This window comes from Oryctolagus cuniculus, chromosome 17 (genome assembly GCF_051225735.1).
Source record: "Oryctolagus cuniculus isolate XC-2025 breed Fujian yellow rabbit chromosome 17, ASM5122573v1, whole genome shotgun sequence".
Taxonomy (NCBI): Eukaryota; Metazoa; Chordata; class Mammalia; order Lagomorpha; family Leporidae; genus Oryctolagus; species Oryctolagus cuniculus.
In genome coordinates, this window is record NC_142883.1 from 33,655,487 (window position 1) to 33,678,755 (window position 23,269).

General features: G+C 62.7%; 1 protein-coding gene across 15 annotated transcripts in view; it reads right to left on the minus strand.

Moving 5' to 3' along the window:
* Nucleotides 1-23,269, minus strand: part of TSPOAP1 (TSPO associated protein 1) — a 27,221-nt gene continuing 3,952 nt past the window's right edge. Inside the window, exons 2-33 of one of the 15 annotated variants that reach the window (XR_001795276.4) lie at nucleotides 22,581-22,688; nucleotides 22,195-22,323; nucleotides 21,470-21,649; nucleotides 20,774-20,962; nucleotides 19,419-19,526; nucleotides 19,248-19,331; nucleotides 18,918-19,007; nucleotides 18,645-18,767; nucleotides 18,329-18,433; nucleotides 16,922-16,972; nucleotides 16,520-16,540; nucleotides 15,723-15,927; nucleotides 14,950-15,122; nucleotides 13,255-13,370; nucleotides 12,873-12,982; nucleotides 8,824-9,663; nucleotides 8,512-8,663; nucleotides 7,825-8,202; nucleotides 7,509-7,745; nucleotides 6,719-6,904; nucleotides 5,349-6,191; nucleotides 4,662-4,761; nucleotides 4,400-4,551; nucleotides 3,672-3,840; nucleotides 3,210-3,281; nucleotides 2,802-2,834; nucleotides 2,566-2,669; nucleotides 2,407-2,478; nucleotides 2,093-2,203; nucleotides 1,420-1,481; nucleotides 1,114-1,206; nucleotides 3-142 (exon numbers count right to left, since the gene is read on the minus strand). Coding sequence is in view for 11 of the 15 variants with exons in the window: in XM_008271238.5 (XP_008269460.3) it covers nucleotides 1,452-1,481; nucleotides 2,093-2,203; nucleotides 2,407-2,478; nucleotides 2,566-2,669; nucleotides 2,802-2,834; nucleotides 3,210-3,281; nucleotides 3,672-3,840; nucleotides 4,400-4,551; nucleotides 4,662-4,761; nucleotides 5,349-6,191; nucleotides 6,719-6,904; nucleotides 7,509-7,745; nucleotides 7,825-8,202; nucleotides 8,512-8,663; nucleotides 8,824-9,663; nucleotides 12,873-12,982; nucleotides 13,255-13,370; nucleotides 14,950-15,122; nucleotides 15,723-15,927; nucleotides 16,520-16,540; nucleotides 16,922-16,972; nucleotides 18,329-18,433; nucleotides 18,645-18,767; nucleotides 18,918-19,007; nucleotides 19,248-19,331; nucleotides 19,419-19,526; nucleotides 20,774-20,962; nucleotides 21,470-21,649; nucleotides 22,195-22,323; nucleotides 22,581-22,688 (5,271 nt within the window). In the remaining 4 variants the exon portion in view is untranslated. Of the gene's footprint in view, nucleotides 143-807; nucleotides 867-1,113; nucleotides 1,234-1,419; nucleotides 1,482-2,092; nucleotides 2,204-2,406; nucleotides 2,479-2,565; nucleotides 2,670-2,801; nucleotides 2,835-3,209; nucleotides 3,282-3,500; nucleotides 3,582-3,671; nucleotides 3,841-4,399; nucleotides 4,552-4,661; nucleotides 4,762-5,348; nucleotides 6,192-6,718; nucleotides 6,905-7,508; nucleotides 7,746-7,824; nucleotides 8,203-8,511; nucleotides 8,664-8,823; nucleotides 9,664-12,872; nucleotides 12,983-13,254; nucleotides 13,371-14,949; nucleotides 15,123-15,722; nucleotides 15,928-16,519; nucleotides 16,588-16,921; nucleotides 16,973-18,328; nucleotides 18,434-18,644; nucleotides 18,768-18,917; nucleotides 19,008-19,247; nucleotides 19,332-19,418; nucleotides 19,527-20,211; nucleotides 20,231-20,321; nucleotides 20,715-20,773; nucleotides 20,963-21,469; nucleotides 21,650-22,194; nucleotides 22,324-22,580; nucleotides 22,689-23,269 lie in introns of those variants that run through there. The other 14 variants (XR_001795275.4, XM_002719267.6, XM_089317222.1 and 11 more) reach the window with 14 other exon arrangements.

The window sequence follows — 23,269 nt, forward strand, 5'->3', positions numbered from 1 at the left end:
GCTTCCCCATGGAGAGGAGGCCCCGGACCGTCTCACTGGAGCCCTGGGGCGGCCCCGGATTGATGCTAGCAGGACTGTCAGCGCCGGGGACACAGGCCCAGCCGGGGAGCCTCAGGGGCCCTGGTGTGCTGCTGACCCAGTCCTAGAACGTGAGAGAGAAGGGGCGGGGTCAGGGAAGATGCCCGCCCCACCCCTGACTCCTTTTCCATGCGGGCTCCAGACCTGAGCCTCCCAAGCCCGCCCTCGTAGCACCTCCCAGACCAGGAGCTCCCTCCCAGGGCCTTCAGGGGGTGTGGCCAGCCCTGATGCACACAGGCCCAAGGGGAGTCCCCCTTGCATGTCCCTGGAGAGGACCACCAGGAAGCCAGGCCCCCCAGGGAGTGCTCTGCAGCCCCACCACCCTCTCCTGGAGGCCTCCCTGCCCTAGCACCCACTTGCCAAATCTCCTGCTCCATGTGAAAGCCTGGGCTGCTCCCTGTGCCTCTGCCCACCCCAGACAGCACTCACCTAAAGACTTGGAGTTGTGCAAACGAGAATTGCGACAAAGTCCTCCTCACCTGTGCTCCCACGTCCCCTCCTTGTCCCTCTGCACCTGGCCCTGCCCTGTCGGCTCTCGCCAGCCAGCCCATGGGTACCCTTTCCTTCCCCTCACCAAACCCCTACCAGCTGACGGTGTGGAGCCAACCACAGAACCCAGAGCAAAGGCCAGGAAACAGGTGCATAGCTGAGGCCCAACCCCTGCCCTCCAAGACCTAGAGGTCAAAGCACTTACTGCCAACTGGCCAGGGCTGCTGCCCAGCTGGGGAGTCCGCCCCCACCACTCCCTCCCAGGGCTCCTCCCACTGCATCCCAGGAGAGCGGGAATGCTGGGAAACAGAGAGGCATGGCTTGGGATTATCTATGGGTTTCAACTATTCAAGCTCCCCTCTTGTCCCCCAAGCAGGCAAAATTGAGAGCCGGAAGGAAACCATGCATCCAATCACCCCATCAGGTGGCCACACAAAAGACAAGGGTGTGGACGCTATTGTTCCTGCTGGCCTCACAGTGCCATCCTTCTTGTCCCCAGTAATAATCACACTATTATAATACGATGGCTATGCAGTATTATAATACCACGGATGAGTCGCAGCTTGGATGTCACATGGTGCTCCACAACCCGCGTGTGCACTGGAACACGAGTGGTCGGCCAATGTGGGACGGCACAGGCTAAGATGACACACATCCCCATGACAGCTGGCATGGCCCAGGCAAGTGCAAGGCCAGAAGGACAGGGAAAGGGAGGGATGACCTTGGACCCAAACCTGGGTCGTGGCCAGATCTCCTCCCCTTGCCTGGAAGCAATGGGTGAGACAATGGGGCCCCTGTCTGATCATGGTGGAGGGGGTCACACAGGACAAAGGGGGCCATCTCCCCACTTACATGTCGCTCTCTCTACATATATCTATCTCCATCTAGCACTGGACTCTTCTCCTCCTCGTTCTCTGAGAACAGGGAACAAAGAGGGGAGATGGGTTACGCACAGACCCGCACGCTCCCGGCCGACAGCAGGTGGCCTGGGCACAGGGCCGGGTCCCGCTTGGCAGAGCCTTTGCATTTGAAACTGCTGCACACAGAAGCCCTGCGTTTCCTTGGTGGGAGTTCAGCCCCCTCACCCAGGCCTTGCCCCTGAGGCTGCAGGCTGCCTTGTATGCCGCCCGCCCCCGAAGCCGCAGGTGGGCCTTGCACGGGGCAGCTGGCTTCAAAAGGCACCAGGGTGGAGGGCGACCCAGCAGGATGGGAACACCCTGAGAGGACAAGGATGATGCTGACAGGTGGAGGGGCAGGGGTCCTTCTGCACACCACCCCCTCACCTGCAGCAGCAGGTCAGGTGACCTGGGGGTCAGGGTCACTGCTCTCACACCTCTGCAGATAGGGGCACACACAGGGAGAGGCTGGGCTGCCCTCTAGAATTAACTCAGGGGTGCCACCCTGTACACAGGGGCACCTGTGTCATTGCCGCAGCCAGGACACCATGCTGACCCTACCACCATTATCACCACCCCCAGCACGGTAGAAACCAAACTGCTGAGCAGGGAGCCAGTTCCTCACTGACCTGAATCTCGGCCTGGGACATCCCAGGCTCTCTGTCTGGGCCTCCCGCCTCGGGCCCAGGGCCCTCCAGGAAGTTGGATGGAACCAGGCCCCTTTGTCCGTTCAATTCCCCCTGGGGAGGAGATGCTGATAAGACTGAGATCAGGAAAGAGGCCGCAGCCTGCCTCCCTGGCCCGGAAGTTCCTGGGGTGCAGCCTGACGCCAACATCACTGTCCAGGGTGACCTGGTCAGTTCCTCCAGGCTACCACTCTAAGAGGGCCTCCCCGAGAGGGCAGCCGAGCTGGGCGGTGCACCGCGTCCCACAGTGCTCTCACATAGTAGAAACCGTCGTCGTCCATGCCCCCGAACACGGTGATGACGTCCCCTGCCCGGAAGGGCAGCTCTGCCTGTGGAGAGAGTGAGAGGCAGGTGTGCGGCCCAAGGCAGCCGGGCCGTCCCTCCCCTTCTGCTGGGTGCGTTCCGGGGATCCTCACCTCCACGTCCATATTGGGGGAGTTCTCCCGGGGGTTGTAGTCAAACGCAGCCACCATGGAGTGCGCAGATTTCAGGCAAGCGGAGGGGACTGGCTGGGGGGGCCCTGTGGGGACGGGGGAAAAGACTCGGGATTCTCTCTCAGGCCCCGCCCCATAGCACCCTCTGCACTGGAGACCTGACCCCGACTCAGCACCCCCCACCACGTCTTTCCCTGGTCTCAGGGCTCGCTCCTCACCTGGACCGGGTTGGACAGGGTTGTCGGCCTCTGCTGTGGAAAGAGGGTGCCTGTGAGCCCACACCTCCCTCTCCCGAGTTCGTCTCAGGCAGGGAGCGGTGCAGGACAGGCAGGATGCAGCCCTCGCGCCAGGGTGATGAGGGGAGGGATGCTCAGCGGGCATCAGTGGTGCAGTAGTGAATGAAGGCCCAGAGAGGGTGGGGGAGAAGCTCCAGGCTGTGCCGGATTTGGGGAACGGGGTCCCCACTGGCACCGAGCCATCCACGGGATGAGGAGGATGTGGGGGGAGATCTGCCCTCACTGACTGCTGAAACCCCTCAGGTATCTCCCCAAGACTGAGCAGTGCTACCTCCAGCACCCCCCCCCCCACAACACACAGGCCCCCAAGGAGAACAAGGTCTTGCCCACCTTTCTTGGCGCGGCGGGGCTTGGGCGGAGGCCCAGCTATGCGGGCTGTGGAGTACACAAAGGGACCGTTTCCTGCCCGAGGAAGGAAGCAGACAGAAAAGAGAAACTGAGGCGAGGAGGTGTGGCGGGGAACAGGACCGTGACTCAGGCACACACCCAGGGCCGTGCCAGGGCTGCTGGGCTTGCTTCTCAACAGCCTTCATCTCCCATCCCCAGCAAAAGCCCCCTCCCCAGGCCTCCGGGAGCCCACAGCACAGCGTAGCGCCAGCGTACTCTCCTACACGGGCCCACCTGCTCAGCCACAGACTCCCGCTCCACGTGGTGGCTTTGGTCTCCGCCGGGCCCTCCTGGAGCCTGGACAAATAAGGCACCCTGGCCACCCGGACACACAGAGCCACTCAGGAGGGTCCGGGCTGCACCTGCTGTGGCGGGAGGCAGGTGGGGAGGAGCGGCAGGTCCTACCTGAGGCCTCGGGGAGGGTCTCTGCAGCCAGGTAGCCCTGCTGGAGCAGCTGCTGCTTCCCCGCGGCACTGTCCACGGCCACCTCAGCCACCATGTTGCAGGGGATGTAGCCCGTGCGGCCTCCGCCTTCACCCCGGTAGAAGCCATCGGCATCCTTGTCCCCAAACACCTGGCGGCGGAGACCAGTTGTCTCGGGAGGCCAGTTGGGCTTGCTCCCTGCACCGCAGGCCCTCAGGCCAGCAGCTCCCGCTCTGGGGGCTGCAGAAGGGCACATGCCACGCTCCTCCTGCTGGCCGTGGGATAGAAATCGAGCAAGGATCACAGGGCTCAGGGAAAATGACTTTCTGTGGCATCAGCGGCCAACGCCCGCAAGGCCTGCTCCCCACCGCACCCCAGCCTGCAGCCCCGGAACCTTGGAGCAGCACAGAGCCTTCAGTCAACACTTGGCAAAATCATGGAGCAGCCTGGTGTTCACGCACTTAAGGCACACGGAATCATAATCCACAGACAAGCCCGTGCGCTGGACACTCACACTGTCCCCATTTTACCAGTGAGGAACCCAAGTAATCTGGGCGAGGTCACAGAGCTAGAAGCGCCAGGGGCAGGGCCCAAGCCCACATGCGCTGGCTGAGGGCGCCACGTCCTGCACCGCAGCTCGGATCCCTTGGGCGCCGGGCAAGACTCCGACTGGGGTTTGGGGCTCGGTGCCTGGAGGGCGGTGCAGTCACCTTCAGGACCTGGCCCTCCCGGAACGGGAGCTCCTCTTCTCCAGCGTCGGGGTTGGGTGACATCGACACGGGGTCATAATCAAACAGGGCCACAAAGACCCTGACAGGCAGGTCCTGGGAAGCCAGTGTTTCTGGAGGGCTCCTCAGAGGGGCTGTGCAGAGGGTTGGGGACAGCACAGTGACTCGATGAGCTCCACTCACAGGGTCAGGAAAGGCGCCCCCACCCCAAGCCTAGCCCGCCCCACCCCAGGCAGGCACTCACCCAGCTCTGTGGCACCTGGCCGGGGGCCCCGGGCCCCTCTCCGCTGGAAGCCCCTCCTCCCAGAGCTGTCCTGCATTCTGGGTTCCCCAGGCTCTGTTGCCTGCAAAGAGACGGTGGCAGAGGGCAGAGGTGACACAGCGTCCTTCCCGTGGGCCCTTGAGTGGGGAGAGGACCCCGCCCACACTCCCCAGCTCTGCCCGTCAGCAGCAGCAGCAGCAGCAGCACAGCACAGCAGAGCAGCAGCACAGCAGTTCTCTCCCAGCCTCCCCAGAGACCCCTGGGGGGCACACAGGATGGGGCCCCAGCCCCCCGAGAGGGGGAGTGCAGTGGAGGGGACTGGACTTGGCTGAGGGGCGTGGAGAGGAGGCCCCCTGGCAATGCCAGGAATAGGTGGCTCTGGCCACGGCGCCACAGTTGGTGTCCTGAAGACAAGGCTAACCCCACAAAGGCAGCCAAAGGTGACGCCCGACGCCCGACGCCCGAGCACTGCGCATCCCAGCTGCGGTCAGCCGAAGCAGCAAAGCAGTGGGAATGTGGGTGGGAGGAGCGCATGGGAGAGCCCGGCGGCCCGGCCCCACCTCTGCGGATGGAGCAGCAGCGTGGAATGGGAGTGGCTAGTAGGCAGCAAGCAGGGCCACCAGCCCACAGCAGGCAGGGGGCTGCCCAGGCTGGGAAGTGGGCACGGACCCGCGAGGGGGGCTCCTTGGCTCTGCCAGTCGTGCTGCGGCCTCTCCGTTCCAGCTCCCCTTTCTCCCAGGCTGGGAGGCGGGAGGAGGGGCTGGGGCCTGGACTGGCCTTCACAGGGCCCCTGGGCCTGGCTCCAGGTACAGTGGCCCAGGCCTCCCCGTCTCCAGGGTAGCAGGAGCTGCTGATGCTGACGCCCCCACTGCCCGCCTCCTGCTCATCGTCGGAGTCATACTCGATGCTGATTTCCAAGCATTTGGGGGAGAGGCAGCTGGCCAGGCCGGATTCCGGGGCCCGGCCTCGCGGGCACCTTCGGGAAGGAGCCAGCCGACCTCTCCCGCCAGCCTCAAGGCCAACCTTGGTGCCCTCAACAACTGAGGAGCCGCCCCTCTCCCGCGTGGGGCCCGGCCGCCCAGGACACTGGGGCCCGCTGCTGCTAAGGAGCCGGCTACAGTGTTCACGGGGGTCTGGAGGCCGCCTGCGGCTCGGGGGCTTCTCCGGGGAGCCCCCTCCTCTCCTCCGGCTGCTTCCGCCAACTACTCCAGGCACGTCCTCCAGGCGGTCCCCGCCCCTGGAGGGCTCTGCAGCCAAGGAACACAGGCCGGGTCCTTGGGGCTGGCCGCCGTCACAGCCAAGCCCCAGCAGAGCAGGTTCAGGCGGCCCAGGGGCTCTGGAAGAATGGCCTGCCCGCCGCTGCTCCTCCTCCTCGTCTTCCTCTTCCTCCTCCTCCTCCTCCTCTGGGATGCTAAAGAGCTCCTTGCTGCAGAACTGCTGGAGGGGCAGCTCCAGGATCTGCTCCAGGATCTCCTCATCACTGTCAGTCTCACAAAAGGGGTCAGGCTGGGGCTGGGGTGGGGGAGCAGTGGAGGGTGGCAGGGAAGAGGGGTCCGTGGGGGGAGAGGAGGGAGGTGTGACCTTTGCCCCCAAATGAGGGCAGGGGTTAGGACAGCCCTACAGCCCTCCCCCAGATTCCTCTAAGAAGAAAGAACCAGAGGGACAGTGGCTGGTCCAGACAGAACCAGGGAGAATTGGAGAATACACCCAAGGAACAGGGGTTTGCCCGCACTGGGCAGCCGCCATGCCTGTCATGGCACAGAGGCCATTCCCAACCCTCCCCCTGCTACAGCCCTGGGCCTGATGGGCTGGAGCCAGAGAAGGCTCAGAAGAAAAGCACTGCCTCCTCCCCCTTTCTCCCCAGGAGGGCAGAGGCCACTTTTAGGCCTATCCACACCTGCTGCTTAAGACAGGGCCCACGCCACACACCTAGAACGCTGCTGGCACTCAGCGGCGGCGGGAGCAGCTGCTGACACAAGGGGCGGAGGCCCTGGCCCGTGAGGTCTGGGGCCCACCAGTCCCCCCCGCAACCCCGTTACCTTGGCCCCACTCTCCCTGGTGCTGTCGCCAGCAACCTGCTTCTGGAAGGAACGGGTCCTAGAACCCAGCTCCTCTTCCTCTTCTTCCTCCTCCTCCTCCTCCTGGATATCTGACAGGTCTGAGTTGCGGCCGTGATCCACAAGGGGGTTCACCAGACGACCCCCGAGCTCTGCCGTGTCCTCCCTCTGCAAGAGGCAAGCAAGGGCAGGGCACCGAGGGGCCGCAGGGCGGCTGTCTTGCCTAGTGGTTAAAACACTGCTTGGGACGCCCACGCGTCTTATCAAAGTGCTTGGGTTAGAGTCCTGACTCCAGCCTCCTGCTAATGCACGCCCTGGGAGGCAGCAAGGGATGGCTCAAGCACTCGGGTCCCTGCCACTCGTGTGGGAGACCCAGATGGAGTTCTTGGATCCCGGATTCAGCTTGGCCCAGCACTGGCTTTGCAGGCATTTGGGGAAAGAACTAGCAAGCAGAGAGGAGCTCTCTGTCCCTCTGCATTTTAAATAAATACAAATAATTTTTTAAAACAAGGTTCCTTGGCAGAGGGAAAAAGAGCCATGCCCAGAGTGGGGTGTGCATGAGGTGGCGGGGGGGGGGGGGGGAGGGAGAGGCCGGAGGACCAGAACCAAACCAGAGAGAGAAAGCTGTGCAGTGAGATGTAACAAAGAAACGGCTGCAGAGCCAGAGCAGGGGCCAAGCCAAGAGGGTGCCCAGATCTGTGCTGGCAGAGGGCAGACACAGGGAGACAGGCCTCGATTGTTTGAGGTGGTCCAGTGGGTCCCCAACCCCTACCTCGGCCCTAGTTCTCAGCGCCGACCCTGCATCTCCTCCGCAGCAGGCCTCAGTACCGGGCGTCCTCTGCACCAGTGCCCCCTGCCTGGAGCAGGGGGCCAGGCAGGCCTCTCTCGCAGTCCACTCAGCTTCCTGCTTGGCCAGGGAGGGAGCCGCAGGGCCAGGGCCTCCCTCAGCCAGGCTTGGCTCGCCGGTGCCCCGCTCTGCAGTGCCCAGAGCAGCTCCCCCAGCTTCCCCCTGGAATGCAGGACACTGAGGACGTGCCCAGCCCCTCCCTCCAGCCTGTACCTGCTCCCAGTCTCCCCAGACAGGGTACCTGGGAGCAAGGCGCTAGCGGTTCCTCTCGGGGTCCCCTTGGCGTCTCTCTGCCAGGGCTTGTTGGAGGCCCCCCTGGTGGATCTTGAGTTCCATGGGGAGCAGGGCACCGGAGGGGAGAGCTGGGGTCTCCAAGCCCTGGGGAGGCCGGAGCAGGAGGTGGTCTGGCCTCTGGGCTAGGTCGTGGTGAGGGGCAGGAGACCCTGGCAAGCAGGCAGGCTGGAGATAGGGCCGAGGCGACAGGAGCGGGGATGGAGTCAGCCGATTCGCCGTGGGGCGACATGGTGCGCACGGTGACCTGGTGGCACACCTGCAGCAGCTGCAGCTGGGACAGCTCCACCAGCACGCTGCCTGCGGTGGGCGAGGCCACCTCCATGATCTGCAGGGCCAAGGGAGCACAGGAGGGAGAGGGAAGGCTGAGCGGCCGAGTGGAGGACGCATCACGCCTCAGCTCAGCCTTCCGCACACCTGATCGCAGTGCTCCTGGCCACATGGTGTCAGTGCTGCAGCCACTTTCAAATCCATCACACGCTGCCCAAGCCCATGCTCTTAACCAATCTGCCACACAGCGCCCAAATGCCAGGGACTGGGCCTCTGGGGGCCAGGTCTAGGAGACCAGGCCTCTGAACACAGCAAGGACCCACATCCCGTTCCCAGGGTCCAGGCAGGTGGAGTCCCCAGGCCATACCTTTTGCCCGTCGGCATAGATGGCATAGCCCGTGACCCGGACACCATTGGAGGTCCCGGCAGCATCGATGGTGACCGGAAGCCAGCTGATGATCAAGATTCCAGGGGAGGGCCCTGGCTCGATCTGCACATCCAGGGGGGCATCAGGTGGGCCTGGGGTAGCAGGGCACAAGACCCACTAACGTTAAGACGCTCCTGGCCAGGAAGTCCAGCCCACTCTGCCACGTCCCCAATGCTGGAAACAGGGCCAGGTGCCCCTCCCACCACCACCCACGGGCCCGGGTTCCGGACGCCAGCGCTCAAGCCCACGCACCTGCCGGGAGGGTGGTGAACTGCAGGGAGGCAGCTCGTAGCTCCGGCTTCTCCCAGCCTGGCTCCCAGGACCCGCGGGGTGGGAGCTGGGCCTCCACTCGGGCCTGGTAGAGTGTGCCAGGCCGCAGGTTGCAGAAGGTGGTCCAGTAGGTGCTGGGGCGGGCAGGCGGACACTCCTCCCCATTGAGGTAGATGGCATGGGCCAAGTTGCTGTTGCCAGGCACCCAGGTGATCTCAGCAGACGTGGCTGTCAGCCTATGGACCCGCAGCTGGCTAGGGACCACCCCAGCCCCGGCACCCAAGGCCAGACAACAGCGCAGAGGGTCCGAGCCGCCCCTGCTGGTCAGCGCCTGCACAGAAACATGCAGGGGCCCGGCCCGCAGGTCCAGGTTCTCAAGCACAGCCTTAGGGGGCGCCCCGGGCCCCAGGGCCTGACGTAGCTCCCCGTTCACGCAGATACGGAAGCCGTGCAGTTCCACTCGCTCCGGCGGCGGCTCCCAGGCCAGCACCACGCTGTGGGCCAGCTGCTTGAGAACCTCCAGGCGGCGGGGATAAGGCACGGCGGGAGGCTCGCCCAGACCCTCGGGCTGGGGGCTCCCACTGAGCTCCTCCGCTGCGGCCTCCTTCTCCTCCTCCTCGGGCCTGGGCTGGCTGCGGCCCCCGCTGCTCTGCCCCCCACTGCTGCTGCCGCCCCCAGCTCCGCTCAGGAAACTGAGTTCGGGGCCTGAGCTGTGGGACAGATCGGCCAGCTCCGGAGGCAGGGAGGTCAGGAGGTCGTCATCGGACATGCGCTCGACAAAATTGGAAGGGACCAGGCCCCGTCGGCCATCCATGAGCTCCCCTGGCAGAGGAGGGACAGGAAGGGGTAGGGAAGGGGAAGACAAAGAGAGAAAGAAAGCCGGTCCAGCGAATGTATGAGGGCAGCGGCAAGTCAGCCTGTACCCATGTGTGCAGCTACAAGGACGGGCACTGCCGTCGCCCTGAGGGTGGCGTCAGGGTTCTGGTTATCTAGAGTGAAGCTGCTTCCAGTTCACCAGGCCGAGATTTATTAACAAGCAGAGTCTGATTCAGGCAGGGCGGAGCTGAGCCCTCGTCTCACCAGGCTCCGGGCAGGGCTGACGCTGGCAGGATGTGGAAGGACCAGGCTCTATGGGGCACGTATGAATAGAGCACACGCAGCCCAGTGGTAGCAGCTGTGGGCCTGTTTACTGTGCTAGTCTTCGAGAGCTATCGGGTCAAGTTGAAGAAACACAGTGACGCTCCCATAGCAGATTTTATACAGGCCCGAGGATTGGGGCCAGGATGGGGGGGCCTCGACTTCCCTCTGGGAGAAACAGCCAGCCAGCTGGGCAGGGAGAGCCACCCACCACTATGGGCAGGGAAGGGAGCGGGAGGGACGTGTCTGCCGGAGACTGGAGTCCCTGTGGGTGCTGGGACCCACACAGGCCCCTGTCTACGAGCAGGACCAGCGGTCAGCTTGGCTGCCTGCGTCAGTCTGGAAGGTGCAGGCAGCGTGTCTGGGGGTGGTGTCTGAGGGACGTAAGGAAGAAAGGAGCTAGGCACACAGCACGTCACATCACAGGCACGTTAAAGAAGGAAAAAGATCCTCAGGGAACAGCTGGGAGGAAGGGGACGTGGAGGCCAGGGTTCAGGGCAGGGGTGGGGGTCAGCCGAACTGAGTGCAAGGGTGCCTGGCAGCCATTGCCCCCCCCCCCCCCGCTTGTGCAGGAGAACCAAAAAAAAGTAAGGAAACTTAATTTAAATAAGGATACAATATGGAATCTCAATAAATTAGATCATGGGCTGGCCCTGTGGTACAGTGTGTTAAGCCTCCGCTTGGGATGCCTGCATCCCATATTGGAGAGCTGGTCAAGTTCAAACTCCTCTGCTTCCCATCCAATTTCCTGTTAATGAGCCTGGGAAGGTAGCAGAAAGTGGCCCAAGTACTTGGGTCCCTGCCACTTAAGTGAGAGACCCGGATGGAGTTCATGGTTCCTGGCTTTGGCCTGGCTCAGCCCTAGCTGTTGCAGGCATTTGGGTAATGAACCAGCAAATGGAAGATATCTCTCTCTCTCTCTCTCTCTCTCTCTCTCTCTCTCTCTCTTCCTCCCTCCCTCCCTCCCTCCCTCCCTCCCTCTGTCAAATAACTAAATAAATATTTTTAATTAGAACATATAATTTATGATCTGATTACAATGAGTAGAATGGCAGTCATCCAAATATGTCTTAATCTCTAGACACTGTGAGCGTGACCTTATTTGGAGAAAGACCTTTGCCCATGCATTTATGTGAAGGATCTTTTTTTTTTTTTTTTTTTTTTTTTTTTTTTTTTTTTTTATTTGACAGGTAGTTACAGTGAGAGAGAGAGAGAGAGAGAAAGGTCTTCCTTCCGTTGGTTCACTCCCCAAATGGCCACTATGAGCGGCGTTGCACGGATTGGAAGCCAGGAGCCAGGTGCTTCTCCTGGTCTCCCATACGGGTACAGAGCCCACGCCCTTGGGCCATTCTCCACTGCCTTTCTAGGCCACAGCAGAGAGCTGGAGTGGAAGAGGGGCAACCAGGACCAGAACCCAGTGCCCATATGGGATGCCGGTGCCGCAGGCAGAGGATTAACCAAGTGAGCCATGGCGCCAGCCCCACATGAAGGACCTTGAGACGAGATCATTGCAGATTATCTGGGTGGGTTCTAAGTCTAACAAGCGTCCTCAGAAGAGACAGAGACCCAGAAAGAAGAGGCGCAGGCAAGGGGGCCACGGACACAGACGTCTGAGTGACGTGGTCACAGCCACGCAACACCTGGCACCACCAGAGGCTGGGACAAGGGCAGGGACTCCCCTGGGGCCACGTGGCTGGGGGGCATGTGTTAGGGCAGCCCTGGGAAGCTGATGTGAGCACTAGAACTACAGCGCAGCTAAAGCCGGAGCCCTGGCACCATGCAAATCTACAGCCCGCAAGGTGGCAGCTGAGCCTGGGCCCAAGCTGGAAACGCAGGCCACTGAGAACGGTGAGGAGCAGCCCCGTGGCTAAAGCTGGACGGGGAAGATGGGATCCTACGCCCAGCTCTCCACAGCCCTTGCCATCCAGCCCCATGTACCCTGACTGTACAGTTCAAATTCTCGTCATCTGGGGTGAGTTTATCCTGAGGCTTCTGCCACCTCCCTCCAAAAAAAAGGTATTTAGGATTGTCTTTGCTTTGCTTTTTCCCTGGGAAGCTACTTAATCCTGCTCTTCAGAATCTGCTCCTCTGGGGAATTTAGCTGTTTGAGCCTCAAAACCAGATATCGCCATTCCCAGTGGGTGCCCAAGGCAAGCTGCTGAGCAGGCTCTGGGGTGTCTCTCCCCGGCCCTGGGCCAGGCGGCCCCAGGGGAGTCCCTGCTGCCTCCCACTAATCCCTTTCCTGGGCCCTCTATGTGCACTTGCAGTCCTCGCCCTGCCCCGTCTGTGCCTCACCCAGGCCCTACCCAGGGTGGTCCCCCTCACTGCTGAGGGTGCAGCCCGGCACCTAGGCCAAGGCCAGCCTGGGGAAGTCTCCCTGGCCATTCCTTCCACAGGCCCTGCCCTGCTGCCCGGTCTCAGTGGGGCACCTACCACACTTGCCTCATGAGCCCTGTGGCTACCCCATGGCAACTGGAGAGCCTTCGTGAAGCTCCCGTGCTAACACTTGTCTACACCTTCGCCTGAACTCGAGACCCGATTTTCTCCTCCCCGTACCTGAGTGGCATCCAGCATCAAATCTGTGCTACGTGCCCGACCTTGAGTGTCTCCAGGGCTGAGCACGGCCTGCCCCCGACTACCAGCACACAAAGGAATCACGACAGAACTCCCCACTGGCCTGGCCTGGCCTGGCCTGCTTGAGGCCAGATCTCTGGTGAGGCCCAGTGTTCCCTTCTTCCTCTCTCCCCACGGGCAGCCAGGTCTCCACATGCCTCTTAGCCAAGTCTGAAAAGTATGGTAGGCCGAGCGAGCTGGGGAGAGGGGGCATTTGAATGGAGGGAACCGGGGCTCATTAGCAACGGAATGGACAGCACGACCCCCTACTGCTGTCATACCTTCAAAAAACCCATCCTCGTCCATGCTTCCGTAGACATAGATGTACTCGCCAGCTGTCAGCGGCAGCTCTGCCTCTGGATTCTCATTGGGGCCCTCGAAGGGGTTGTAGCTGTCGGAGGAGGAACAGAGGAGGGGGAGGAGGGAGGTGGAGTCCCATGCCTGCCTTCCCTCCCCCACTGTCATTCACGGAGACCGGCCAACCACCTTAGCCAGTGCAGTGCTCATGGTGCCTGTCTTGCCCCAGTGAGATCACGAGATCATATCCCACTGGGGTCTCTGTGCTGTCCCCACCACCTCCAGACGTCTCTGTCCCAGCCCCCTCCTCCCATCCACCCCAGATGCTGAGTGGGGGGCAAGGTGAGATGAGGGTGAGAGGCTCACCTGTAGCGTGCCAGGAAGACCTGGATCCTGGCTCCTCCCCGGCCACCCTCCGGTGCTGCTGGGAGCAGGGAGACACTGTCTGCCTCCAGCTCTTCCACCTCGCTGGCGGTATCCACCTGGGGGCAGACAGAAAGGGCTGGCTCCTCTCCAAGGCCCTGGGCCAGAGGCAGCACGGGCAGGTCTCCAGGCTGGAGGAGGAGCACCCCACACTCTGAGGAGGGAAGATGAGCGCATGCGTGCTGGACAAGGCCAGCAGCAAGGAGCCCCCAACAACTTCGAGATCAGGTCTTGGGCCGGCAGGTCCTGGATGAGCCCAGATGCCCTGGGCAGGGTGCGTGGGGCGAGCCTGCAGCCTGGACACAGCTGCAGCAAAGCCAGTAAATAAGGTCGTCGCCCCCCACCCACCGCCAATGTAGGGAGCGGGTGTCATTGGTACAAACGCAGCAAAGCACCCCAGTTATAAGGAGCTGGAAGCAAGGAGGCAGGAAGTGCCTGGAGAAGTCCCTGCCTCTCACCTGGCCACACTACTACGGCGGTTTAGCCCTGGAGCTCAGAACTTCCTGTCCACTTGCCTAGCCCACGTCTTAGAGTGCCCCTGATCCTCCGACCCTAGTTCAGATTGCTGGGGCTGGCCTGGGAACAGGCTTTCTTATCTTTTCTGCCAAGGCCTGGCACCAGCAGGCAGCCCCTCATTGCCATCTCCAAAGCCAGCAGCAACTTCCTTTCCCATCAGGGGGCAGTAGAGGCCCGGGGCGGTTTCTACCACTTTCTGAAACCCTGGAGAGCAGAGCTGCTCCTGATCTGCCCCCTTCGTTTTCTGGGGTTTATAGGTAGAACAAGGAACGAGAGGATCAAAAGAGCTGTGAGTGACGGCCAAGAAAGATGATCACAGCAGCCGCGCTTTGGGATCAGCCGGGTGTCCCCATGAAACAGACACTCTGCTCATGGTTTTGTAGGTCATCTGGATTCACAAGCACCTCAGAAGGCGGTTCATTAGCCCCGGCATTCAGATCACGAAACTGAAGCCCGGGTCAGCGCTGTGGCATAGTGGGCTAAGCCTCTGCCTGCAGCACCCACATTCCATATGGACACCGGTTCAAGTCCCAGATGCTCCTCTTCTGATCCAGCTCTCTGCTATGGCCCGGGAAAGCAGTAGAAGATGGCCCAAGTCCTTGGGCCCCTGCACTCACAGGGGAGACCAGGAAAAAGCTCCTGGCTCCTGGCTTCGGGTCAGCCCAGCTCTGGCCGTTGTGGGCATTTGGGGAGTGAACCAGTGTGTGGAGACCTTTCTTTGTGTCTCTCCCTCTCTGTTAACTCTACCCCTCAAATAAGCAAATAAATCTTTTTTAAAATTTCAAAAAAAATTACACTAAAAAGAAAAGAAAGAAAGAAACAAGCCCAGTAAAGGTCAGGGGCTCCTCTAAGACAGAGCTGGGATTTCAGTCCTGGTGGCTGTTTCCCACGTGCTCTGCCACAGCCAGATCCCAGCACTGCCGTATCTCCAACAGCCAACCACGGCCTCCCAGGGCTGCCGGAGGGTGGGGCTTGCAGCAGGCCCTGGAGAGCGGGAACAGGCTCCACCCGAGCTCCCTGACCACAGTGGGCAGTCCACTCCCAGCTCCTGGGGGCCTGGGGAGGTCACAGCCACCTGTCTCTCCCTCTCCCCCAAAACCAGTGCCCCTCCCCAGTACTGACCTCGGGCGTAGGGCATGACTTGGGGCTGTTGTGGACAGATTCGGAGCGAGAGGAGTTGGAGAGAGACTCGGCTTTCTTGGCTGACCTTCGAGGGATTCCAATGAGAGTGGCAGGGGCGGGCTCAGAAGACTTTGGGGTGCAGCGCCCTGGAGAGCCTGGCGGGAGGTCAAGGTCTAAAGAGAAGACGGCAGGTGGGCTGGGGGTGTGTGGCCTGAGGTGGGACCCCAGAGACAGGGCGGAGCCTCTTGGATTATGGGAGTCAGGCCCTCCAGATCCAAGTTTCTTTCCATAAGGGAAATTGACTGAGCAGAGATGCAGGAGACTCACAACTGTGATTTCATAAGCTCTAGAGAGCAGCTGCACGCGATGCATGTGTTACAGCATAGGGCCTCCTGGCTTATAAACCGGAGGGTACACAGCTGCTCACGATCACACGGCTGCTGAGTGAAGGGAGCTGGGACCCCCAGATCTGACCTCTCCCAGGCCCTGACTTCTCACAAGGCCACGCTGCCTGCTGCCAACTTACCGTCCAATTCCCAGCCATGACCACAGAGGTCTTGTTGGCGGGGAAGGAAAAGGAGCCTGGGATGCCTGGGCCAGACTCCAGAGCAGTCGCTCCTGTGGGCTCTGCTTTCCCCCATCAGAGCCCGGTTCTGGCCAGGCACGGCTCTAACTTGCTCTGTAACGTTGGATGAGTTGCTGTCCTCTGCTTCTCACCTCCCTGCTCTTTAGGCCCCGGGATCCCAGGTCAGCGTCTCTGCAGTCTGCCTTACCTTTGGGGCCAGACCCCTGGCAGGGCTGGGGGGTAGAGCAGCAGCAGGGGGGTGGTGGCTGGTCTCCGAGGGCACCACAGCCCAGAGCGGATGTGAGCAGATCCAAGGGGCCAGGGTGCAGGCGGAAGGCCTGGAGCTCCTGCGCCAGGAGGCTGAAGCGCTCGGTTTGGCTCCGGCACTGCTCCTCGAGCTCTCGAACCCGGGCCTGCGCCAAGACCCACCATGAGCCACCAGGCCTGGCAAAGCTGCCCGGTGCCAGCCTGTGCCATCACCACACCAGGCTTCAGTGCACACCCACCCAACCCTCGGCCGGGCTTGCTCCCACTGCCCTCAACGGTGTCTGAGTTGAGGGCGAAGTCCAGGGCTGTGGGACATCACTGCTGGCCAGCACTGTCATGTCAGCCCCGCCCCTCACCACCCTCCCACCGCCGACAACCAAATCCCTGCCCACAGCAAGGACAGACAGGAGCCGGGGACACTTTGAGATGGAATCGGGCCAGTTCCCCAGAAGGCATCCAGAGAGTCCTGAGCTCCGGGGCTTGCTCCTGGCCAACACCCCCAGCACCATGAGCCAACTGGTAATGAGCGGAGGGCAGCCCCACCCCACGTCGGCCAGACACAGCCGCAGGCCTGGGAGGAGGGGACCCCAGCCCACCTAAGGATTCCCGGGTCTGTGCCAGTGATGCCCACTCTGTTGGACATGAGAGCCGGGGCTGCTTTGGCCCCAAGGGAAGAGCCGCAGCTCGGCCAGCCCAGAGAGGTGTGGGGAGGGGGGCGGGGGGACCCGGGGGCTGTACCTGCATGGAATCCAAGGTGGACTGCGGCAGGGAAGGAAAGTGCAGAGGACAGGTTAGAACCCTTAGCCCTGTAGGTCACCGACCCGGGGAGGGAGGGAGAAAGAGGAGCCGCTCAGGGCACTCCAGCCAGTTAGCTCCCTGGGCTGACTCAGCAGTGCCCAGCTGGAAGGAGGCTGAAGGCAGCCCCCGGGGGTGGCAACGGAGGCTGCTGCCCCCAAGCCCAGGAGCCCCCCAGCCCTGCCAGGCCCCAGCCGGAGAAATGGGCCCATGGCGGAGGGTCTCCCCCAGGCCCTGGAGCATTTGAAGGCCCCTCCTACAACCCGCTGTCCATCACAGCAGCTATCTAAAGCCACCGCCTCCCTCCCAAGGTGGGGGGACTGGTGGCCTCCTCCGGGCCCCTACCTCCAGCAGCTGCACGGCGCCTTCATGTTCCCTCTTGGCTTCTGCCTGGGCCTGCAAGTGGGAGGAGGCAGAATGCGGGAGGGGGTGGAGGAGGGGAGGAAATAGCGGGTGGCGAGACAAGGCTCGAGAGAGAAGGAGAGGGCGCCGGGGAGGGCGGTGGCTGAAGGGTTTCTCCCTCCCTGGCTCCCACCCTGGACGAGATCTTAGACCAGAGGCAAAGGGGCCAGGCAGCTGCTGTGCCTGACCGCTTCCCTCTCTGTCTGGAACTCCACCCTCCTGGTTTCCTCCTTCCTAGTCTCTCTAGCCTGCCCTTTGTCTTCTCCAACTTTGAAGGTCAGGGTGCCCAGGACACTGTAATGGGCCATTCTTTGCCCTCCCCTCTCTCCCAAGGGGGTCCCATCTAGTCACGCAGCTAAACACACCAAGGACTCCAAATACCTCCCAGAACCGCTCCTCCCCACCCCCACACTCACACACCCAATTGTCCACGGCCACGGCCACCTGCATGTTTAACACGCAACACGGACTTGACCAAGGCAGAGCTCAGAACTTGGGACTCCCGGGCCTCCCAGATCTGCTGCCCTGTCCCCTCGCCCACCCCCAGCAGGTGCACACAGCAAATGGTGACACAGGAGGGACTCAGCTGTAACCCCACCGTCAGTCTTGTCAGCTCTGTCCCCAGACTCCATTCTGAGTCTGCCCACTTGTCCCCGCTCTGCAGACGACCCGTCACCTGCGCCCGGACCACTGCCAGCCCCGGCGTTCCCTGCTCCACGCCTGCCTCCACAGAGCAGCCACACAGCGCCAACAATGTGCTCTTCGACAGTTACCAACCAGATCCTGTTACTCCCCTGCTTAGATCTTTGAAGTGCCACATACAACAGCCTCTACCCGTTCATAGTGCAAAACACCCACACTCTTGCCGCGGCCTGGACACCCCAAAGCTTCTGGCTCTTTCCTGCTCCTTGGCACCCCTTGCCGTATCCTAACTACACTGGTCCCAGATCCAGCTCTCCCCGACCACAGAGCACCTGCACAGCCATTCCTCCCACCTGGCCTGCCCTCCCCTGGCCCTCCTGGCTGGCTCCTTCTTGCCCTTGAGGTCTCAGCTCACTCGTCGCTTCCACAGGGAGGCCTGCCCTGTTGACCTCCTTAAAGTGGCTCCTCATCCAGTCCCAGTCACTGTCGCATCAGCCTGCTCATCTCCCCCATCTCGCTGTCGGTGTCTGGAATCGGCTCATTCAAGGATCTGCTTATTAGCTGCTTGGACAGGACTTGGTCTTTCTTCACCACTGTCTCACCCAGCACCTAGCACAGGGCCTGGCACACAGCAGGTGCTCCACAGACGCCAGTCGGGCGGGTGAGGGGGTGGTGAGGTGGTGGCGCTTCCCTCACTGCTGCCCATACCTGCTGCAGCCTCTGGACCTCCTCCTGCTTCTCCCGCAGGCTGAGCCGAGCCTGCTCATGCTCCACCTCCAGCTGCTGCCGCCGCTGGGCCACCTCCCGCATATGCTGAAGCACAAGACCCTGGGTCAAGGCCAATGTCCCCAGCTCCAGTTTCTACAGAAAAATCTTAAGACGAGGGAGCCTTGGGTACCATTTGCTCCACACCCCCTCTGGGAAAGGGGACTTGGGCTGGAGGAGGGGGGCTGGCAGTGCCACACACAGGCCACATCTGCTGTCCCAGGGCCCAGTGCCCTCCCCTAAACACGCAGGCCCTCACCTTCAGCACCTGCTCCAGGCTCTCCAGCTTGCTCTGCAGGCCCTGACTCTTGCGAAGGGCTGAGTCCCTCTCCTGCGTCACCCCCAGGAGCTGGCCCCTCAGCTCCGCATTCTCCCACTCCACCTGGCAAGGGGGCAGCGGCAGGGAGCTGGGCGTGTGGCCTTGTCCCACCAGCTCCCTCACCAAGGGGAACAGAGCTCTGTATACCCGACCCTAAGCACGTGCCCCTTGTTGGGGGCCCAGGCCCTTAGCGCACGCGGGCAGAACTGGCACCTGCTCCTTCTCTGTGGCTCTCCCGTGCAGCCGCGAGTTCTCCTCCGCCAGGCGGGCATTCTCGTTCTGGGCTTCTCTCAACTGCAGCTCCTGGGGCAGGGGCATGGGAGCTCTGTGGAGGGTGCCCAACACCCACGGCGCGCCTCTCCCCACAGACAGTCCCCTGCCCGCCCAGGCAGAGCCTTCCTCCCCTGCATCAGCCAGGAAAGGAAAGCCTCGCGGAGCACGCGGAACAGTGGGGTCTCGCAGTGGGCAGAGGGGGTGACGGCAGCACTGACCACTGACCGGGAGCCCCCCGCCTGGCCGCCCGGGCGGCCCTCCAGAGCTCACCAGCTCCTCACATCGCCTCTGCTTTTTCCGGGCTTCCTGCTCCAGGCTCTCGCATTTCTTCCGCTTCTTGCTGAGCTCCGACTCCTGTGGGGTCAGAATCCAGGGCTCCTCATGGGGGAAGGCAGATCTGCCCATGGCGGGTCACCTCCAGCCTCCACCCTGCGCACTTACCAGCTGCTGCACCCTCTGCTGTTTCTCTGGCTCCCCTAGGACCACCGCTGGGTTGTCCACATCCTGCTGGGATGCGGCCTGGAAATGCCCAGGGGCAGGGGCTGGCACCTGAAACAGGGCCCCAGGGCAGCCTGCTCCCAGCCTGGCCTGCCTGTAGAGATGTGGGGAGTGGGGGGGTGGGGGGAAACGGGGTGTCCCCACCTCATGGTACAGTGAGCAGCAAGACCCCTGCCAGGGGAGAGGGGAGCTGCCTGGCCACCCCCTCCCACCATCTCCAGCTGATGTAGAAGTCTAGAGGCTGCCCCTGGTGCCCCTACACTGTAAGTGCTTTGAGATCCTGGGACCTGCCTGTGCCCTGAGAGACAGCTCCTTTATCCAGGCCAAAGCTTTCCCTTTTTAGCTTCCAGCAGCAGCCCTGCTCTGTACTCAATAACTGTCCTGGGTGTCCTTTAGGAGAGCGGGCAGAGAGCTAGGAGACTGCTCTGGCCCCGGGGGATACCGTGTTCCCCAAGCTAGGGGGTTTGGATCACCCGAATCTAGGCTTGGCCTAGAGCGATGCAAGCCTGGCCAGACCCCTCCCTGGCTCCTCCAAGCCCACCCCTATCCCATTTCCATTTATCCACACAAACCTCAAGAGGGCAAGGGGCTTGAAGGGAGCTGCCTCGCTCTCCCTGGGCCAGGCAGAGGAGCAAAATCTGAGCAAGAAGCACCCCCCACCCAGAGGCCCTGGTACCACCGGGTCCCCTCCTCCCATCCCTCTTCCCAGAAGGAGGTGGGCCTACGTGCTGCCCACCTGGGATGATGGAGAGGAGCCAGACCCCGAAGTTCAGGGGGTCTGGAGAAGGTTCCTGGCCCTGGGGACAAGGGCCGCCTGAGCCCCAGCGCAGGGAGGGTCGCCTGTACCTGGAGCCCGGGCAGATGCACCGCCGCCCCCAAGAAGCCGGGGCCAGGCCTGGCGGGCCGGACCGGCTCTGAAGGGGGCGTCCCCGCTCTACCGCGGCGGCGGGAGGAGGCAGCGCGGGCTGGGCCCCGGGCGGCTGCCAGGGCAACCAGGGATTTGCTGCCGGGCCGTACCACTGGCGGCGCGGCAGGGGCGGCCGGGCGGGCCCCGCAGGACGCAGGTCTCCGGAGGGCGGAACCCCGGAACACTCGGGGGCGGGCGCGGCACAGGTATGAGCTCTTGTGGCTTGGAGAGGGCCTTGCGCCAGGTCGGGAAAGCTCTCCAGACATTGGGAGTGCGCGCACGGCACCACAGGGTTCGCCGGGCTCTGAGCGCGATGCAGGGGGAGATCCTGGGGTCGCTCCCACCCCTCACCTGCACACACCCACACACCTGCCCTGGCGCCGACGCTCACCTCTCCCGGGGCCCCAGGGGCCGGTGCCCCTGCTCTGGTGACCGGGACTGCGGGGCCTGGAGGCCGGGGCGGCGGAGGTGGCCCCTGCTGGTTGCGCAAGGCGATCTGCCTCTGCAGCCGCAGCACCTCCCGCTGCGACTCGCGCAGCAGCCGATCGAAGTCCCGCACGTGGAGCCACTGGGGACCCTCCTGGGAGTGAGGGCACAGAGAGGAAAGTCAGGCCTAACCCCAAGCCGTCCCTGGCGGAGCCCGCCCTCCACCTGGCCCAGGCACGGAAGCGTGCGCGTCCTCCCATCTATACATGCCTTGTCGTTTGTGCGTGCGTTTGCAGGCATATGCCTCTGCTAGCCTGTGCGCAAACAGCCGCCGCAACTCATTTACGGGGCGCTCACGGCGTGCCGGGCACTGTGCTACATGCCTGGTGAGCATTCCTCCACGCCAGCGTGAAGTGTGTGTGCCTTCATTCAGACACGCTGGCACAGCCCCCAGCCTGGAGCTGCAGAAATGCCCAGGTCTGGGGCGGATGGCTCCACCCCCTTCAGTTCAGGCTCATTCCTCCCTCCACCTGGGCCGTTGCCAGGGGAACCTACTCTCCAGCAGCCTCCACCTCCCCGTGTCATTTGCATCTCATTAACATCTCGTCCGCATCCCACAGGCTGGGTGGAGCGGGAAGGGGTGAGCGGGGCCTCCTCGCACCTTGCCCACCAGGGTGAGCCTGGCCTGCAGCTCCCTGCACTCCCGCTGCAAGGAAGCAATCTGCATGTCCTTGGCCAGCAGTGCGCTGGCTGTCTCGCTGAGGTCCCGGGCTCGCTGGCGGGCTAGGGCCTTGTGACACAAGTCCAAGCTGGCTCCCGGGTGGGGCAGAGGGGCACTCACCTAGCCAGAGGAGGGGTAAGGCCAGGGGTCACCTGAGGCCTGGGGGCTCTTCTCCCACTCCCCAGCTAGTCCTGAATGAGGCAGTGCCAGGATGAAAACCTGGAAGCCTGGCCCCCTGCTTCTGGATCCTGCCTAGGGCCTCAGTCCGCCTCAACCCGGCAGTCACCAAATGGGACTGAAAGGGTTAACTGCACCTCTTACTTTAGGTCCAGAGGATGCTGCCACAGTGATGGGTCTCATCCCTCCCCCACTCCAGCTCTGCACCCTGCATGAGCTCAGCAGGAGGCTGCAGCCGGCCCTGCACGTGGTAGTCCGGCTTCCTGCTCCCAACCTGCCCTGGAACCTCCCCGCCAAGGCCTCCTCTCCCTCCTGTGGCTCCAGATACCTTCAGCTTCCTCCCGGGCTGGCGTTTGCCCTCCTGCACTCCAGCGCCTGGATCCCTGCTTCCCTGCTTTCCTGGGTGCTAAGCATCTCTGATTGCAAGCCCCAGCCCCTCAGGCCCTGCCCCTGCGACCCGGCCTCCACCCAGCAGGCTCCTTCCTCACCACCCGCAGGTTCGTTTCGTGCAGCTTCCGTGCCCTCTCCTCCAGGCGCTTGGCAATGACCGCCAGCTCGGCGTTCTTCCGCTTCAGCCTCCGCACTTTCTCCTCCGTCTCGGGAAAGCTGCTCTTTCTCTAACAAGGGGTCAGCCAGAATTGGGGCATGTGGGGAGCACCCCCCCACAAACCCAATCCTAACTGCTCAGGCCTCGGGCGGGAGCCCTGGACTCACAGGGGGGCCCTTGGCAACTCTACATAGGGGCTCACCCGCTCCAGGCTTATGTCACCTCCAGGGAGCCCCCCACTTGGCAGGTGCTCATGGAATGAGGAGGGCACTGAGGCAGAGGGCCTGGCTCCAGCCAGGACCCAGGGCCCCGCTCTCCAAGCCTCACCAGCATCTGGTTTTCCTCCTTAAGGATGGCACAGCGCTGCTGCAGCTCCCCCAGGGCCCTCAGCAGCTCCACGTTGGGCCTGTCCCCAAAGCCCACGTTCGGCGTGGCCTAGCATGGGAAAGGAGGGGGTAGAGCCCCTCAGGGACCCACCCCACCCAGCCAGAGCCCCTGCTGTGGAGGCGTCCCTCCTACACGGCCCAAGGGCACAGTGAGAGGAGAAAGTTCTCTGTCCCAGGCCTTCGGAGATGGGCACAGGAGGCCTAGGAGAAGGGGCTGTGCAGTCCTTGACCACAGTGGCACCCTTCAAGCCTGGGGTCTTCCCTGCCCTCCCTGCCCATCTTCTGTAGGCAGTGCCAGCCCTCCAGACTCCTCCGGGGCCGTGACGCCCCTGCCCTCTCCCAAAGCGCTCTCTCTGCAACTCACACCCACCCCAAACCCTGTCCGCCACCTCCTCCCCCCACACCGCTCAGCCGAGCCCTGAGCCCTGCCCCTGAATCCACTTCCTCCCCACACACCTCCACATACCTCAATGCCCCCCAGCTCCCAAGGACAGCCAGATTGTCAGAGAGTGACAGACAGGGAGGAGGCAGTGCAGGGCCAGGGCTAGGGCCAAGGCCAGATACAGACAGACAGGCAGAGAGAAGGACAGACAAATGGCCACCAAAAAAAAAAAAAAATGGACCCACTGA